Here is a 20,725-nt window from a genome sequence, read left to right on the forward strand (position 1 = left end):
CAGAAAAGAAATATAAGACATCACAACAACTCCACACTGTTACTCTTACCCATAGACTGAGAGCTTCAGATAAAGTGAGGTGCCATTTATAAGATGACTCCTGACTGGACAGATGAATCCCTTCCATCGGTGCTACTGGATCCTCCAGGATGATCCAAACGCATTCCCGTAGACTCACAGGGAAAAATAAAACCACTGTCACTCAGGACTCTTCTCTGACATCCATTAAAGATCAATCCAATCTAAGATAACTGGCCTTTCTAGATTTGCTTATACACTGTAATTTATCAAATTCAAGTTTCTGATACAGGGTTTGGTTTGGCATAAATTGATTCTAAAATGCAAATCAAAAGAGGTCTCATAGCTTTTTTATTTGAATAATAGTGATTATAGGCATATCAGCTTTTCTTCATTCTATTTTCAAGAAATAATTCCTACACAGGGACTCATTAATTAAGTTGCAATTCATTTTCTTCTGACCGTCCGATGAATATCAACTCTCTGAGAATCAGTTATCAAGTATGCTGTACAATAATGAGATAATCAATCGAGAAAAGCACTGGCTGTTGTCTTGGAAATTTTTAACTGGTGAAATCACTTCACTCAAGTGTGATTAAAAGTTGACTATTAATTTAGGACTATGAAATGACTATTAAACAGCTTGCACTAGAATAACAACTCTGTTCTTAAAAAAATGCCTCAAGTTAATTACAAACAAATTCTCCTAACACATAGCTGTCTTGGTATCTTTTGGGTTATGAATTTCTGGCATGTAGACATCAATTTTTGGGGGTGTCATTTTTTTTTCTAATGAAGTTACTTCAGTCCTAGGAGGAAGCTCATAGGGTTTGGTTTGCTTATGCAGTTTCTCTTCTCTTTTCTTCATAATTTCTTGGAAGTGATTTTTCTTCTCTAACTCTTTATCTTTAAGTTCTTGGGCCTCACATATTGCATCTTCTCTCTGTCGGACCTTTAGTTCTTCCTGCCACTGTTATGGAAATAAAACTTCATTTACATATGATTTTCCATGAAAAAATATACATATCAATTTAGCTTTTCAAAATGCAGATCCTTATCCAATTATCCTCTTAAGTTTTTTTCACAGACATTCCTCAGAAATTTTATACTCTAACATACTGGAAAAATAGGTGTGCCACCTATTAGAATGTGTATAAATCCCACAAAACAGAATTTTCTCTTAATAGTTTTTAAGGATAACAAATCATTGAAACAAAGAAATAATATGCTTTATATTTCTATATCCCAAAGGTTTTTACTTTCTTTATCAATATTGGCATTTATATGACAGCATGGATCATAAAATAAAAAACAAAGCTACAACAAAGTAAGAAGAAAAAATACAAAAAATACAAATTAAAGAGAAAAGCAAAAACTGTGATACTATTCCATATGAGGATGAAAATGAAATTAATGGTCAGACTAACTTAGTATGCAGTAGACAAGTAAAAACACTTGTAAGAGGTCCATCTCAAATGGCCATGTTAATTCATGACAATAGCAAAATATCTGAGGCAAGAGTCTTAGGAGTGGGCAACAGTGTTGAAACTAATGACAATAAATCAACCAAACATCATCCTGAGGGACTTTTTTCTCCTTCTAACACATTTGATGAGAGACATGGTAAAAACAAATGGTAAACCCTTTTCAGGCTGGGTAAAAGGTTCAGGGAAGAATGACTCCCAGCATGAAATGTTAGAAACTCCTAATTAGGGCACTGCCAACACTGGTCTTTTTGTCTCCCTCAGCTCATGCACATACACAAATGACCAGACTGAGACTAGCAACCTACCAATTAGTTTACAGATTACACTATATACCAGTGCTGTGCATCGTGACTACTATTTGTCATCTGGGATATACAGATAATAATAAGCAGAACTCAGAGTCCATATCAGGTCACTCAGCTTTGCTGAAGGCAATAAAGTTTTGTAAAATATTAACATACTTGTATTAGAGAAAATATTAAAAAATTAAAGCATAATATCATATCCACTTATTTTATCCCCAGTTAAGTTTTAATGACATAAGAAATACAAAAGTTAACTGCACTTATCTTGAGACTGTACCTACACATAGTTATTATTCATATGTTTGGTTTCTCAGAAACCATTTTTGTATGATTTATATAGAAAATTGATGCAAAACATCCAGAACCTTCAGGCATAGGCGGAAATTCATGCTTTGGTTTATTCTACAAGTTCTATGATACTCAACTGAGACACATTATTTTTCTCATATAATAAACTAAATAATAATCTAATTTTTTAACAAAATTACCAATTTTATGTTATAGCATAGAAGTATTAGTTGGTGTAATAATGATAATATCTACAAACAGAGAGCATTAATCTACTTAGTATGAGAGATTTCAATGTATCTAATGACTTTGTCCTTTACATTGTGAAAAATCAACACAGGATTAATTCTTAAGACCTGCTGGTAAAATTAAATTCTTTGGTTTCCCAACAACATAAAGTTGTTCCCAAACAACTTTCAATACATTTGAAAGCAGCTAAGCAGGGGTATCATAACTGTGGTGCAGGAGGCAGCTCTTCCCATTAGAATTTGGTATGACTGGAGTTCATCAAAATTCTTCTCTTCATTAGGCTAGGAACAAAGTAAACTTTTTCTTGACCTTAACAAGTTCAATTTGGATAAAATCATTATATTGTCTGGACTTTCACTTGCTATTATTACCATCGTAGGAGCTAGGAGGATATAGATATGATTGAAGTTGATAGGAAATGGAAGCACCTTTTACTGCTTTATTCAATTCATTAACTCAGTGATACAATCATCATGCTCTGGAATACCAGCAATGTACAAGGTACCTGTGTATCAGCAAAGCAATGAGGTATCGTCCCTATTTCTTGCATATTGTAGCCACTCAACTAAAGTGAGTTGTAAGCTTAGAATGAGAATTATACCTGTAGCTGTGGGGATGTGCTTTTGTTTTTTGTCAATATTACAAGTCCCCCCCTTAAACCCCCAATTCTGCTTAGGGATTATAAAGCAAGAACTTAAATGTCTATGAAAAAGTAAAAGGGAGAGTGGAATTTGGAGTAGAGAGATGTGGTTTTGTGCATAGACTCAGCCATTTACTGACCTTGAAACATTGAGCAAATAACTGAATTGTAAACAACTATTTTATTTTTCTTATGGGTAAATAAATGTTTTACAGTGCTGTTGTGAGGATGAAATTAATTAATATAAGAGCACTTTGGAAAGTGTGAAGCCCTATTGCTACATTCCTCTGAAAAGAAATGATATGTATTATATATGAATTCTTTAAAAATATAATATTCAGAGAGACACTTCAATAAACCTTCCCAAATCAATACTATAAACTACTTACTATTTATTAGGCTAGCCATATATCAAACAATTTGGATAAATTCTCAACTATATTTTCAAAAAGGATTCCTTTACCCTTCTTTAGCTACAGTATAAGCAGGCCCATGGCAATGATTACTCAGATAATGTTTATACCCTTGGAAAAAGGAAAAGATGATGGTTATTAGAAGCTATTTCCTAACCTATTCTCTCTGTCACTCAAAATACTGTCCTCTGTCTCTTTAACTAGCTCTAGGCAGCCCAAAGTAGTTATCTGAAAAAAAATATATATGTGTGTGTGTGTGTGTGTATGTATATATATATATATATATATATAAATGTTAGCAAGTTATTATCTCTTATAATCTATTCTAGATGATTTAGTTAATGTGAGTAGGAAAATGTAGATGTTGAAATTTGCAAACCATTAGAAATTTTTTAGAAAGCCCTGTGTATATGATATATTGGTTTAGCAAAAACTTTATTTGTGGATAATAGAACAATATTACAGCTCTCATTTTGTGATTCCAAGGTATCAGTCAGTCTCTAAACCCCAATACTTATAGCTATTGCTAGAGTAGCTTAAATATTAACTATGTAGTAAATAACTATTTAACGTGATCAGTAAATCAAATAATCCTTTATTCTTTATCAAAAATACTAATTAAATGGAATATGAAAAAATTAGTCATGGTCATATAATTACAATCTGATAGATAATATTGATAAAATTAATTTAAATACATTATATATATTATTGAATCCATTTTGTATCCAAAGAAAAATATAGAAAATAAGTACTTTCTCTCCTACTCTAAGTTTGCTTCTAAAAAGAAGTAGACATAAAAGGATGAGTATTTGGTAAGAAATTATCAACTGAATATAGCACAATGGATTAAAGTGTCTTATGTGAATAGGCTTGTATTGCCACTGCTTGTTTAACTCATAGTAAGAACAGAGTGATTAATGACCTTTCTGATCTGTCAGGGGTAAAGAATGGTCACTGAAAATTGAGCCAAAGGATTTTTGTTCCGTTATTAGAACTACACTGCCGAAGAAATCAGTGTTCAATATCAGACTCTTGTCACAAGAAATCAGTACTAATTCAGGAAACAGGACTGGGCTAGTATTTCGCAAATGATAGAAGGCCAAATTTTCTGTAACCCAATGAAGGCACTGAGGCAAACAGACAGCATAATGAGACACAACTCAGTTTGGCAGTGACCAATCAGGGCTATACTTTTAAGTTTCACATGCTAATATTTCACTCTCAGAACCACACTTAATAATTCAAAGTGCCTTTAAAGAACAAAGCTTTTGTGGCTTGTTTTAAAAAAATCAATCTTACATGATGGTCAATGATTTTTGCCAACTCTTTATCCGCCCTGGTGAAGAAATCTGGATACGGAAACATGGGAAGTTCTGTTAAAGAAGGATGCTCCCTTAAAAGGAAAATAAGAACAGATCCAACATTAGGTATAGATATTTATTATCCCTGGAAATAGACAGCTTTGTAAGTCACAATTCATTCAGCATTTTGATTCTACATTAACGTAAAGTACTTAGCGTAGTCTACTGTAAGTTACCTTTTAGTTTCTATAAACCATCTTGGATGACTAAAACTGACATTTTTGAGAGTAGAGTAAGCCATATGCATTAAAACTAGAAAATAATATAAAGGCAATCTTCTCTCAGCAGATGTCAATACTACAGCTAGTCAGTAGCGAATGAGATGCTAGGATATGAAGGCCTTAAGGAAGTCTGAAGGAGACAGTGCCCAGTGGAGAGATGAACGTGCCCATCCCCACACATAGCTCCACAACTCTGGAGGTTCTGGTGGAAGCCTAAACCTAAGAATTTGATCAAAGATGTGCTAAAAAAGATTTGATTTCAATACTTCTCCAAGGTCTGTGTGTTACTAAGGGTGTAACTGTGATAGATGGCTTAGCAATAGCTCAGTGAAATTGTTGGCAGTGCAAAGCTGGGCCTCAAACTAAGGGAGATATAGTTTAAATAATCCACACACTAATTGTACTATTAAAGTTGTGAAGAAAGTGTGTGAGTCCAGAATATATCAAGTAGAGAGATGGTGGTAGAGGATGGTTTTGAAGGAGGAAAAGTGGGTATAGAGGAGAAAGTCTTAGGGAAGAACCCAAGGAGAGACAGCCAGTGAGAAATTTCCATATCCAAAAGAGTCTAATTTTTAAGACTGTAATGTTTACCATTATTTTTTTCAAGTTGCTGCCTATATCATTCCACTAAGCTCCACATTCTTGACACCCCTGCACCCCTCATTTCCCCAGATCGTCTTGTTCTATTCTGTGCTGAAGGATTCTCAAAAAAATTTCCTTTGTCTTCATCTCCACCATCTCTTCCCTAGGCCAAACCATCATCATCTCTCACCTGAATGAAGGCCGCATGTTTGGAATCTCTGCATCCACCATTCCTTACTCACTTTATTCTTGTCTCTAAAAAGTAGTCAGATTTTTTTTTCAAAATACAAATCATGTCAATCTCCTATATCAAACTATTCAATATTTCCCCATTAACTTCAGGATTATTATCATGTTTGTCAAGGAAGCCTGAAGTAGACTGTGCATTTGTTAAAGTGGCTTTCCATGGTTTCCAGAATTATTTCTCTCCTTACTTTGCTTAAGTCTATGTATCCCTAATGGACAGGCTTTCTTGCAGTTGCTGGATTGCAAATGGTTGCACCCCACTATTGTTTGTTTGCACAGGCTGTCATTTCTTTCTCTAATGCTTTTCTCCTCTTCTATTCCTGCTGCAGGGATGGTTACTGCCTACTCATCCTCCAGCTCTCAGTTCAAGCCCACTACCATTGCTCTCAATCCACTATAGACATTTCCTGCGTTATGCTTACCTCAGTTGTAATTCCACGTTTGTGGTCTGCCTGTGTGAGCCATATGTTTTCTAATTTGAGCATGAGCTACGTGATCATGAAGACTTTTACCTGATTGATTGCTTACCATTGTCTTCTCAGTGCCCAGCACAGTGCCACTGGACACTCAATGAATGTTTGTATGTTTGCTGAATGATTGAATGAATAAATGAAGGCTATGATATGCTTCCATCCCTTTTATTTTCCAAGCCATCAATAAGAGTCTACCATACAGCACTTTTGCGTCAGTAGAGTAGTATTCCATGTAGCAAGATGGCAATCTCAGGAGACAAGTTGCAGAGCAGAGTTGACAGCAGAAGTTCAAAGGAGAACAATGGAAGTGACAGGCAACAAGGTTAAATGGAGCTCTCTCCCAAACTATAATATTCAGAAGTATTGTGCGGCAGAAAAGCACTAAGCTGCTTACTGCATGCAGAGTAGGGCCTCTAGTCAATCTATTAGAGTGCTTTATTAAAGAAAAATATGACCCTAGGAAGTTGGGACATTGGGGGACACAAAGGGGATGAGACTTAGGTTAACTGTATCCATTCAAGGAAATATGGACACATTTGATATTCAAAGAATTGTGCTAAATGCTGTGAAAAGATAAATAAGACATAACCTTAAAATCATGTAAAGGTTAAAAGTATTCAAGCAAGTTTCCTAATTTTTTTCTTAAATACTATGCTTAAATTTTAAAAAATGCAAGCAACATAATGTCAAAAGACCTTTAAAATGTGAAAAGTAAGTGTATATCCTTGTGCACCTGTGATTTCTAGTTACCTCAGTTGAATAATTTGTATTAGACAATAAAAATGCACAGGTAACCATAATACAAGAGAACATGATACATGAGAGTGGTAAACATTCAGTGAAATAAAAAATAAACAGTAAAATGTTTGAGCACGTGGGCTCTGTGCTCAGGCAGATGTTGAAGCACATTTTAGCTCTGCCATTTAGTGTTATTTAATCCCTCTGTTCTTCAGTTTCTTTATTCTCAATACAGAAAAATAACAGCACCTGCCTTATTATGTTTTCACAAGGATTAAAAAGGGATTAGGCATGAATAAAACACTAAACAAGTTTCAGGTGTAATATCTTTACCATCTCCATTATTAAAAGAATTCAGAGAAGAGAGCCATGGCTTCTAGCTGGTACTATCAATTGTAAGAAAAAGGAATGGAGGATAAGACAGTTTTGTCAAGCATTAAATGAGATATAGAATTTTATGTTTTTAGTTAAATGAGAAGTGGTGAGAGACTTTTCCAGAAAGATGGTGTATTAATTTCTTAGGGCTGCTTTAACAAATTACCACAAACTTGGAGGCTTAACAAAACAGAAATGCATTCTCTCACGGTGCTGGAGGCCAAAAATACTAAATCAAGGTGCTGACGGCACTGGTTCCTCTAGAAGTTTTGGGGGAAAATCCATTCCTTAACCGCTTAGCTTCCAGTGGTTGTTGGCAATCCTTGGCTTGTAGACACATCACTGCCATCTCTGTCTCTGTCTTCACATGGCCTCTCCCTTCTGTGACTCTGTGTTTCTTCTCCATTTCTGTTTCTTATAAGGACACTTCTTATACGGATATAAGTATACTGTCATTGAATTTAAGGCCCACATGACCTGAGCAATCTCTTCAGTTTGGTGGAATTTTAGACAGGTGTCTTCCTGGCTATAGGCCCCTGACCTCCCTTTTCTCAGAGCATTCACTTTAGAAACTTTCAATTGTAAATTCTCTCTGTTCCTGTGAAATGTAAATTTTCTCCTAGTATCTTGTCTGTTTCATAACCTATGAATGTCTTTCTCAAAAGCCATCTTTTGAAATGTAATCAACAAGGAAGTTAGTCACCTATGGCCCAATCTCTGTGGGAGATCTAGGAGCCTAACTTGATAAGTGACAACTAGCAAACACATCACATTATCCAAACACATTGACCAACCTACTCTCTAAGGTCCTCTAGTACCTTTCCAACTAGCTCACTCCAGCACTTAAAAATCCTCCTACCTTTTGTTTCCGGGAGTTGAGTTCAATCTCTCTCCCCTATTGCAATAGTTTCGAATAAAATCTTATTCGCTTGTTTAATTTGTCTAGTTCAATTTTTCTTTGACACACTCTAATTTAGGATAACCTCATCTTGAGATCCTTAGCTTAATTATATCTACAAAATCCTTTTCTCTATGTAAGGTCACATTCACAGTTATGAGGGTTTAAGACTTGGATATATTTTTGGGGGAACACAATTCAACCCACTACAGATGACAAGACAGAAACAAAGACTCAGAATAAGAAAATAAAGAACTCATCTGGGGAGAGGTATGTAGACTGAGATGGTTGGAACCTAGAATACACAGAAGGGAAGAGGAGGAGGCTCATTTATTCACTTATTCATTCATTTATTCAAATGTTTATTGCAAAAAAAGATGTTATTATAAGGAGTGGGAAGAAAAAATAAAAAGAAAAGCTTAGACACTGCCCCCCAGGAATTTGAAGTTCACATGGAGGAATATATGCAAACAACTACCCACAGTGCACTGGGAAAATTCCCATAAAATGGTAAAATAGGGTTCTTTGGAGTACGAAGGTGGGTAGATGGTATGATTTAATTTAGTCTGAAAGTGGGTAAGAGAGATCTTACTGGATGGATTATGCATGATTGTCTCAATAGGATGATGATGAGATTGATGAAAAGACAAATTTGGAACATACTCAGTTTCCTTAATATACCAAGGATGACAACTGTACAGAGGTATTTACAAAATACAAGGGGAATAACATAGTTCCTTATGCAGAACTATGGGTTTTTTTAATCACTACAAAGCTGTCCTGGAGACATAGAGGTCTGGGCTAAGCATCCCATAAGGTAGGAGATATTCCCCAGGTGCAGGTGGCATGCACGGGTCTCAGGCCTCTTTATTCCTGCATCACACACACTGACCTAAGATTCATTGTTTAGGCATAAATTCAGCCAATAAAATCTTGCTTTTATCTCAAGCAAACTACAATAACCATTAGAATTACCCAGTGAGGGAAAGATATTGTATCAATTAACATCCTTCTTTAACAACTGAATGATGTGCCCCTTATCCCACTTTTTGAGAAAAATTGTGTACCCATAGACCCATTGGTTGGTATGGCTTTTCCATACAACACTTTATTCTCCTTTTAGAAATTCGTTATAGATTAATGACCTTTCCCTGATTTCAAACTCAACTTGCTCCAATTAATTGTATACAATTATTTTTTCTTTTGGAAGCTTACGTTTTCATTATTTGGCTACCAGAACCGTCTCTTTAGCCCACTTTCCTTTCGTCTTTAGTTCTACTGCAATATCTTATGATGAAAGCCTTACTTGCTAAAGGCAACAAACCCAAGCTATAGACACTGTCCACAAAGCCCTGATTTCTTTTAGAAGAGATTGATATTATAAACCTGAATCTGGGATATATGGTGGTATATTGGATGATTCCTTAAAACTTTTAAAGTTAAACAGTATGATACTAGAAATAAAAACTACTTAAATCACTCTAAAACGGTAAGAAAATCACTTTTTATCAAAAGATCATGGTTCATGTAATTTCTGATTAAGTTAAGTTACTTTTTAACTTTCTTTAAGAGCATATCACTCTAAGTTTTCTCTTTTAGTCAGCTTTGTGGCACGATACTAAAGAAGGGTAATCAATTATGTATTCAAATTGCCTCCAACATTTAAAAGTTTCCATTTTTTGTTCTTTGAGCCTGAAAAGGTTAACAACCAGAGGTTCACTTCATTAGTACCACTGGATCAATAATTACTTGAAAGGAAAATAAAGTCCTTCCTCTCTCCAAGGTAAACTGAAGAATATGTAGGTTCAAAACAACTACTATTTCAGCTAGAATAACAAATCAGTACCCAATAGCAATAGAAGGTACAATACAAATAAGATCTCTGAGGGTTTTATAAAAATTATGTTTGTTTTACTCTAAAATTTTACTTAGTTCATTTTCCATGGTCTCTAGTGCCATAATTCTCTCATAGGAATTTTTGTGTTAAATTCCAATTCATTAAAAACCTTTGAATAAATATAGATCTCAGTATTGTACTAAGTAAACTTTTTAAAAGCCTTTAGGACTTCTGTTTGTCACTGTGGAGAGTAGCTTGCAGCAGAACAGTAATCCTACAGACAAAGATCATTATAAGGACCAAAGATTATTTAATAAAATCTGTTTAAAAGCATCGCCAATACACTGAAGAAGCCAGGACTTGAAGGGCCAAAATATCAGAGACAATGGAATCATGGGGAAGTGAATAACATTCTCCAACATATGATTCTCTTTAGGACATTTCCCCATTTACTGTATGGAACAAAAGGAGAAAAATCCAGGCAGAAAAATTTTGATCAGAGGCAGAGAAAACAGGAGAGCGTATGGCAATCTCACAGGTTCAGAAAGGCAAAAATTAAAGTTTGGAGCTGCCAAGATAGCCAAGACTTGGGGGATCAAGCTCAAGAGAAGTGAGCTCCGCACACATCACTAGGTTTCTCCTGAAGGCATTTGCTGAATTATTAAACTGAGCAGGCTCACAAGCCAAGCAAAGAAGTCACTGACCAGTAGAGTGGGATTTTTTCCAGCAACTTTACAGTAGAGAGGAACACAAAAGTTGTAGCTTAGACTCTGCAAAACTGGAGAGGCATTGAAAAGTATCTCGGGCTCCCATTTGGGACTCCTGAAAATCTATCTATACACTGGGGTTATGTTTGAATCACATGTAGATTTAACTTGAAAGTTAGATCATCTTTGAGTCAGTTCAGCCACTGGTTGGATTAAAATGCTCCTCTGTCAATCAAGTTACATTGCAGAAGAAAGCGAACTCTTTCTGGAGGTATATAGCATTAACCTCTTTATAATTTTTTTTTTTTTTTGAGACAAAGTCTCGCTCAGTTGCCCAGGCTAGAGTGAGTGCCGTGGCGTCAGCCTAGCTCACAGCAACCTCAAACTCCTGGGCTCAAGCGATTCTACTGCCTCAGCCTCCTGAGTAGCTGGGACTACAGGCATGCGCCACCATGCCCGGCTAATTTTTTCTATATAGATTTTTAGTTGGCCAGATAATTTCTTTCTGTTTTTAGTAGAGACGGGGTCTCGCTGTTGCTCAGGCTGGTCTCGAACTCCTGACCTCGAGCGATCCACCCGCCTCGGCCTCCCAGAGTGCTAGGATTACAGGCGTGAGCCACCACGCCCGGCCTATAATTTTTAATACACAGGATCCAGCATTCAATAAAAAATGATCTGGCATACCAACAAAAATTACACAGAAGACTCATATTGGGTCACAAATAAGGACTTTAAAATAACTATGATAAATATATTTAAATAAATAAATAATAAGATGAAGAATTTCACCAGAAAACTGGAATCCATTTTAAAAATTCACACAGTTAATTTTAGAATTGAAAAAAAAAGCAGCAAGTGAAACTAAAAAGTCAACACATGGATATAATAGCAAATCGGACAAAGAAGAAAAGAAGATTAGTGAACGAGAAAATAGGGAAATGGAAACATTTAGGCTAAATCAAGAGACAATAAAAGGCAAAAACATAAAAAAAGAGCAGAAGAGACATATATGAGAATGTTCAAAGTAGCATTGTTTATAATAACAAAATTGAAAACAACCAAAATATTTACCAATAGTACAAGGGATAAATTGTGGAAGATTTATAAAACAGAAATACTTTGAGTATTCAAAAAAGCTTTAAATACTTTAAATGCTATTAATATAAATGAATGAACTCTATCTAGATGCAACCACATAGAACAGTTTGAGCACAAAAAACAGATCTATACAGGAAAACGTAGTGTAATTTTATTTATAAATATTCAAAGCAATATAAAATTAACAATGCAATTTTAAGAATGCATACACATATGGAAAACTGTAGATAAAAATAACAAAACGATTTACAAAATTTAGGACAGTAGTTCGTTCTGCAGGCAAGAAGCTCCAAGAGATCAGGGAAGGATACAAAAGAATTTCCACTTTTAGTAATACTCATTTCCTAATCTGAATGGTGAGAACCTTGACGCTAGTTTTATTACATCATTATCATTACCATTGGTATTACTAAAATTGTACATCCATATTAGATACCTCATATATATTACACATTTAAAAATAAAAAAGAAAAAGAAGTAAAAAGCACAATTTTGCATGAATGAAACATGTTACGAAGCACGAATTTGCCCTCTGCGGTAACTGTCTAATTATCAAAAACAAAAGCTACAAAGGCACTTTTGTGTGGGTTATTTGATGAACATGGATAATAAAGTCTTTAAACATGAAATACAGTTGTGACAAAATCCAAATAGGCTGGCCACGTATTGGGCTTGCTGGTTATACTTGGATAGAACCAATACTATTTGCCTTAAGCAGTATCTCAGGCACTATCACCCAAACCATCCCTAGGAATTTAATAAACTATTTGCTATGAGGCTGGTAGCCCTGAAGGTTTTACTGGATGAGGCAGCATCTCTGTTCAGTCCCTGCAGCATCACAATCCGAACGAACCACGTGGCCCCACCCCAGGCCTTCTAACATCACTTGCATTGGGGTTCTGTAGCCTCACGCAGGCTGGAGACAGCCAGGGACTTAGTCTCCCTCAGTCTGCTTTGGGCAGGGCTCTGCTGTTTCCCCTTGTGAGCATTCAATATTTTGAGTAAATTTTACTTAAATCTGATCTTTCCCTCTCTTGAGCTCTTTCTTCTTCTCCTGTACAAACCGGGAGTCACTTGTGTTTGTCCAGGTCTGTCTGATACTATGCTGTATTCCTCTGATCGCTTCATCCAGCTTGGCCAGTTTTGTGCTGTGCCTGCCCAGAAACACAGAAGGCACAACCTGCTCGTGGCTCTAAGGCCTAACTTGGCTCTGTTTCCCAGTGAGAGGCCACCGGACTGCCTTTCCGCCCCTCATAGTCTGAGTGCAGAGATCACGAACAAATTTTGATGCTTTTTTTCCTCCAATAAAATAGATTTGTCCTCCACTTAACATTGTTCATCTATTTATCTATTTTTGAGGCAATGTCTCGCTCTATTGCCCAAGCTAGAGTTCAGTGGCATCATAATAGCTCACTGCAACCTCAAACTTCAGGGCTTGAGCAATCCTCCTGCCTCAGACTCCCAAGTAGCTGGGACTACAGGTGTGATTAATTTTTAAAATTCTTTTTATAGAGACAGGGGTCTTGCTATGTTGCCCAGGCTGGTCTTGATCTCCTGGCCTCAAGTGATCCTCCCTCCTAGGCTTCCCAAAGTGCTAGCATGAGTCACCATGCCTGACGACATTGTCCATTTAATCACACCACCTTTTATAATGGTCTTTCATTTTCCATAGTATTTATCCTTATTTTACTAATGGATTAGGGTGGAGGAGAAAAGGAAAACAACCCCTTGCCTATCGTGCCTTTGCTTTCCCCAACCAGGATTTGCAGAAACCAAGACCAGAAAGCAGAATTCAAACTGACCAGAATTATTCCAAGGGACTTGGAAGTCCCCCAGCATGTCACCAGTCTCTCCCCTACAAATCAGTTCAGAAAGATCAGTTCATGCTTAACAAAATTAGATCTTAAGTAGAACTATCTGCTAATTCTTCAGTAGTAGTTTTACCAATTTCATTTCATTTCAGTATTCTTAGGAACCAGGGATCATCCTGGAAACTAAGCTTTCAAATCCTTAGAGACACATTTAACCGTAACTTTCACACTCAGAACCTGGTCAGATTTAATCTTTTATGCATCTTTAAGGCAGGAGGTTAGAAAGTAGATGATTTTCTGGGCACGTGAATGAGAGATTTATATCTCAATTATATAATTTTAATTTTCCATTTGGGAGGGCTGATTGGTGCAAGTAGTAAATCATATCTGAGTACACTTGGAACATTATTTTTATTTTCTTTGACTCTAATTAGCGTGTTTAAATAACACAGCCTCAAGATTACAGCTGCTGGCAAAGGACAAGATTTCAAGCACAAATATTTGCAAGAAAATTATACAAAGTTAAAAAAAGAAACTATTAATACACCAAATCAGTTTCCTTGGCTACTTTTTAAAAATAGGTTGGTAAAGAAAAAACTTGTTCTCATTTGACTACTATTTTTACCATTACCTGCTCCCATATTACAAATATCTTGTATTTGATTGACCTTGTTTTTTAGTTCCTGTATTTTAAAACATTCTACAGATACAGTTTGCTCGGTGAGAGGTAAAATATTGTTCTGCTCTCACCCCTCCAACACCTACAGCCTGGGCAATGATCCGTTTCTGCTGGGCACGGAGAACTGCCAGTCAAAGGAGGCTTGGGGTCCTTGGGCTTCTGCCATTCCCAGTGATCCCGTCCCAGGGCCCTCTGTCTCAGATCTCAGCTTCCACAGTTTCAGTCTCACTTTCCTTGCCAGCCAGGCTGTTGACCTCGTGGTTTCACTGCACAGTTCCTGCTGGAAAGTTTTAGGTGTTGCTGTCACATGGAGTAGAGCCTACAGAAATAGCTGAGGAACTCAAAGCCAGTCGAGGCTTTCTGAATTTTAATTTCTTTTCAATTCACCAAGTCAGAATATCCACTGGACATGTTCCATTGAAACAATTCTTCCCGCATTCTCAGACACAAAATTTTATAGTCCTGGTCCAACGATTAGTCTGCTGCTACACGAGCATTACAGAGTCAGCTTCCACTGCAGTTTATCTACAATCCATTAAATCGATTTCTCCAGGAGGGTGTGGGGTGTTTTCATCAATCCCACTGTAGACACCAATCTGTGTGGTTATCACAACAGGACTGTGATGTGACTGATGTCAAAGACATGTCAAAAGACATGGTAAAAGGATGTTATGCAGATGGTTTCTCAAAGCAGGAGAAAACATAATGTGCCCCTAGGCTGAGGTGCATCTCCACAATACCTCTGAAAGAAATCTGGAGGGATGAGTAGGAGCGAGTGTAAAGTCAGTGAGAATAATGGTACATATGACTTATGTGAGTAGCTGTTAGATATATCAAATTGTCCTTTGAGGGATAAGGTTGGGTGGAGAACAAGTGATAATGTCCTTTCGAAATATGTGAAATTTAAGTGTCTTCTCACACCAAGTAGAACTGGTTGCTCTCTTGGCCTGCTATGTTGCTGTCGTGCTGGGAATACTCCCCATCTCTGTTCTCTGTTGGGACCGCTGCTTTCTGTACCCCACTATGTTCCTTATCCTTGATCTATGCCTTTCCTCTGGGGGCACACATTCTTAAGAAGCTTTCTAAGACATGGTGAATAGAAGGTAAGTAGTTTGAAACCCCAGTATATTTGAAAATATTTTGATTCTACACTCACATTTGATAGATTAGGGGCAGAACTATATTCAGGTATTATTTGCTATCTGAACTCTCATGACCCAATTTGAAGGACAAAAGAGATTCAGATAAATTTTTATATGAAATGTTGTTACCTACTTTCCAAACATTATGAACCAAATACACTTGAATAACAAGGTATATTTATAATTTTAGGGTGGATATTATTGTCCCTCAGTGTACTGAGGCAATTGCTGCACTGGCTTCTTGCCTCTGGTGCTGCTTCTGAAGAGTCTAGTGCCATCTTGATTTCAGGTGTTTGTAGTTTTGTTTGCTTGGTCTCTCTGGAGCTGTATTATTTAAGATATTTTTTGCTAATTTTCTGAGTAGACAAATGCAGAAATCTCAGTTAACAAAACAAAAATGGTTGCTTCTTGCTCACTTAAGACTGATGCAGTTCAATAGGAGCTCTCCTTCATCTGAAGACCCAGGGATCCAGGCTTTTTCCATCTTGTAATGCCACTACCTCAACATGTGGCTTTCAAGGCCATTTTGACCAGGGAAGAAACATGTGGAATGGATGCAATGTTTTGTTTTGTTTTTTTCTCTTTTGAGACAGAGTCTTGCTCTGTTGCCTGGGCTAGAGTGCTGTGGCATCAGCTCAGCTCACAGTAACCTCAAACTCCTGGGCTCAAGCGATCCTCCTGCCTCAGCCTCCCAAGTAGCTGGTGGCACTGCAGGTGTGCACCACCACACCTGGCTAATTTTTTTTCTATTTTTAGTTGCCCAGATAATTTCTCTCTATATTTAGTAGAGACGGGGTCTCGCTCTTGCTGAGGCTGGTCTTGAATTCCTGATCCTCCTGCCTCGGCCTCCCGGAGTGCTAGGATTACAGGGGTGAGCCACCATGCCTGGTCTCGGACGCAATGGTTCTTCACTGCTTTGTCACGGATGTGTTACATCACTTTTGTTAATAGTACTTGGCAAAAAATACATGATTCTAACTCAAGATTTCTAAACCTTGACTATATTGATATTTGGGCTTAGATATTGCTTTGTTGAAGGTGCTGCCCTGTGCACTGTAGAATATTTGGCAACATCTCTGGCCTCTGCCCACTAGATGTCAGTAACATCCCCCACTGTGACAACCAAAGATGTCTATAAACATTGATAAAGTCCCCTGAGAGGCAAAAATCGCCTGTGTTTGAGAACCACTGCTGTAACCTAACTGCAAGGAAGTCTTCTGGGAAAAGTAAGGAAACACATGAAATGTTTTATGATTGCTAATGGTCTCTGTCACAGGAAGTTTTAAGTTTCCTTTTTCCTTAGTTTTTCCATTTTCACAATGAAGTGTATGGTGACAAGTTTCCAGGATGGCCTCCAGTAATCCCTGCCTCCTAGTACTCATACCCTTGTGTAATTTCCTTTCCCTGAGCATGGGCTGCCGTAAGGACTTGCTTCTAACCCATAGACTATGACAAAGGTGATGGGATATCATTTCCATAATCAAGTGTGACTTGCGTCTTATTAGCAAACTCTCTATTTTTCCCTCTTGGCTTTTATGATTTGATAAATGAATTTGCCATATTGGTGAGGCTTACAAGTAAGGCAGTGAGGATGGTCTTTGGCTAACAGCCAGCAAGTTGCTGAGGTTCTCAGTGTAACAGTTTATGAGGAAGTAAATCCTGCCAATCATTTATGAGTGATTTTGAAACTGTGGCTTTCCCAATTCACCTTCAGATGAGACCCCAGTCCTGGCTAACACTTTGACTGTAGACATGTGAAGGACCCTAAATTAGTGAATGCAGCCAAGCCATATGTGGATTACTGACCCACTGAAACCATGAGATGATAAATAAATGTTGGTTTTAGTTGCCATGTTTTATATTCATTTGTTACATAGCAAAGGATAACTAATACAAAGTAGTTCTTTTTAAATTCATTTCTGAGCACTATTTGGGCCCTTTAAATATGTAAATGTGTCTTTAATTCTTCAAATTAAAAAATAAATTCATTGATAAATAACTCTCTTTTGCCTTCCTTGTTATTTTCTTCTGGACTTCCCTTAATTATACTATAGACCTCTGGAGCTGTGCCTCTCATTTTATTATCTTTTTGTTCCCATTTTCCTCTTCTTTGTCTTTATTCTACTTTCTGGAATATCTCTTCAACTTTATCTTCCAAACCTTCTGTTGAATTTTTAACTTTCATTATTATGTTTGCAATTTCTAAGAACTCCTTCTTTCTTATTCATATACTATTCTTTTTATAGCCTTCATTTTTCATGGATGAAAAAATTTTCATTTATTTCTCAGAGGACAATAATTACAGAGTTCTTTGGACATTTCTTCTGTCCTTCTGTCCTGTTCAGTTTTTTCTGAACGTGTTTTACATTTTATTAATTTGAGCGACTGCCTATTATGTTGGAGTCTTTTTTCAAATATTTTGTGAGACTTGTTTCTCCATTAATATTTTAACAGCTTTATTAAGGTATAAATTGCACATGATAAATTTCATATGTTTAAATATATATAACTTGATAGTTATGACATATGCCTGCCCATGGAGCCATCATTGTATTCAAGAAAATGAACATAACCATCACATGACTCTCTCCTAAATTTTCTGCATGCCCATTTTCTCAATTATTTTCGTTTAAGAACAAAATAGTACAAAGTCAATTGGGAGCTATGGCTTCGTTGCTGGGGCATGTTAAACATGTAGTGAATGATTGAGTAGTGATTATATTAGGTACATATTGCTGCATAATAAATTACCTCATAATTAGGAGATTAAAATAACAAACACTTATTATTGCACAGGTTTTGGGGCATGGCATCTAGCTCAGAGTCTCTCACTGGTTAAAATCAAGGTGTTGTTAGGGACCTCAGGCATCTCAAAGCTCAACTGGAGGAAGAGCCACTTACGAGCTTATTCACATGACTGTTGGCAAGCCTCATGTCCTTGCTGGCTGTTGGTCAGAGACCGCAGTCTCTTGCCATTCAAACCTCTTCTCAGAGCAGCTCAGAACATGGCAATTGGCTTCCCTCAAAGTGAGTAAACGAGAAAGTAGAGAAGGTCCCTAAGACAGAAGCCACAGTCTTTGTAACCTAAACTTGGAAATGGTATCTAATCACTTTTTTCCATATTCTATCCATTAGAAGTGAATAACTAAATCAAGGCAACACTCAGAGAAAGCGACTGAACAAGGGCATAGGTATTAGGAGATAAGGATCATTGGGCAGCATGTGAGAGGCTGCTAGCCACAGGGGTGAAGCTATTTTCTTGGGGAATCACCAGATGTCAGCAACTATAGGCCTTCTTTTCTTATGCTAGACAGCCTCCGGCCTGGGATGTGTCACTCTGGCACACAGAGAGAGGATAGAAGGAGTGAAAGTGGAAGTAAGAGAGATACAAAGTAGAGGCTCTGAATCTGACTGTCCCACATGAAGTCTTTACCTTTACTCAGTACAACATCCTTGCAGTCTTTGAAGACTTTTAAGCAGTAAAATAGTATGATCAGAATTCTGTTTCAAAATGATTGCTCTGACAGATGTGCAGATTGAACAAGAAATACTTAGAGATGTGGGACCATTTCTGCTCCTATTGAGATAGAATGGTGGCAGTGATTATGAAAGATTGGAAGAGTTCTTAGCAGGGGGGCAACTGATTGCCATAGCAACTATACAGATTTGGGGGTGGGGAAATGAGGATATATAAAAGATCATTTTTTTTTCTTTTTTTCTGCCTCTGAGTGATTCCACTGTTGCCAGTTAGAAGATGTAATAGTATAAGACTTTAAGCTTCAATCTAAATGACTAAGAATACCTAAATAGTAATATCCTGTCAGTGTTTTATTGCAGAAGTTCTCAACTGTGAAGTCTTGACAGGCTGGCATATTTCCGTTATTGTGAGGTACATTAAAAATTATTTACTACTAATCATAGCTAGGACAAAACTCTGGAGATTATTCATTCTTTTAAAATACACTCTGTTGGGCTTGCAGAATTCCTATAATGAACAATTTCACTTTCATTTATTATAACATGGTTCTTGAATGGAATTTGATCAACGAAGTTACAACCAGCATTCTGAAAACTGAGACATAGCCGAGAATCTATATTTTCTTTGTGGGAATCTTTAGTAATATAGGAGTCATCGGAACTAGAGTTCAAGATGGAATTGAGAACCTAGCACTCTTCATACAGAAATAGGTGACGCTGCTCATGTGAAAGCAGGCAGTCCTCCCCTATGACTATTTGCTCCCAGGGTAACACAGACACAAGCCACACAGGTACTGATTCTGCAGCACCTAGAGGCTTACATTTTCCCTCCCTATAACAGCTCTCCTATATATATGATTAGCTTCTGCAGTTCATAAAAATAATTTAAAAAGGAAAGAGAGGAAAAATGATGGGTAGAGATTATATTGCATCTTAGAAAGGATCCTTGCAAGAAATAAATTTCTGTTTTCTGAAAGGGAAAACTTGCAAAGATTTGAAGGGCCCTGTTTTCCAAACAGACTGAGGATAATAGAACTGTTGAGAGATACGAGATCCAGACAGAATAGGTAGAAAAAATCTTCTTACATTCTAGCACAGTCACATTAGATATAAGCCTACCAAAGACTGGGAATCAGGTTGGGCACAATGGTTGTCACTGTGCCACCCAGCTGCAGAGGTAAGTAGGAGATTCTACTAGCACACGAATGTATAGAGAAGGACACAGGGACAATTTGTAAATCCTGTCTGTTAGCAAACACCAATCCTATAGAGAGCCCTTTTCAAAATATGGCAAGCAGAAAACATCCAAGTAATCTCTAAATTATTGCAAGGCAAGAAGAATGATATATGATTCCATAGATCCAAAAGAAAATAAACTTTTAATAATTATTTACTTCAGGAACTGGAAAGAAGTTACAGAAAACGGGTTGGTACACTCAACAGGATGTAAGTTATAATATTCACAAAATAGGAGATGAAAGTCACAAGAATAGAAAAGTCAGAGAAAAAAAGATGTGAAATGAGGAAGGATGGCATAAGAACAAAAAGTGCCAAGTAAAAGACCCATACCTAGCAAAAGCAGTTAAGAAAACCAGAAAAGATATTATTAAAAAATAAATCAGTGTTATGGGTTATCAATTTGAGAGAATTCCTGAAGTTCAGAGAAAAATAGCAAGT

The 20,725-nt window shown here is 36.9% G+C and overlaps 1 protein-coding gene across 1 annotated transcript in view; it reads right to left on the bottom strand.

The window, feature by feature from the left end:
- Positions 1–501: 501 nt before the first annotated feature.
- TMEM232 (transmembrane protein 232) overlaps positions 502–20,725 on the bottom strand; it is a gene marked incomplete at its 5' end in the record, with an annotated part of 186,746 nt that continues 166,522 nt past the window's right edge. The window contains 2 exons of the mRNA XM_045565626.1: positions 502–988; positions 4,703–4,796. Of these exons, the coding sequence (XP_045421582.1) occupies positions 725–988; positions 4,703–4,796 (358 nt within the window). The remainder of the gene's footprint in view (positions 989–4,702; positions 4,797–20,725) is intronic.

Source organism: Lemur catta, chromosome 12 (assembly GCF_020740605.2).
Source record: "Lemur catta isolate mLemCat1 chromosome 12, mLemCat1.pri, whole genome shotgun sequence".
In the NCBI taxonomy this organism is placed as follows: Eukaryota; Metazoa; Chordata; class Mammalia; order Primates; family Lemuridae; genus Lemur; species Lemur catta.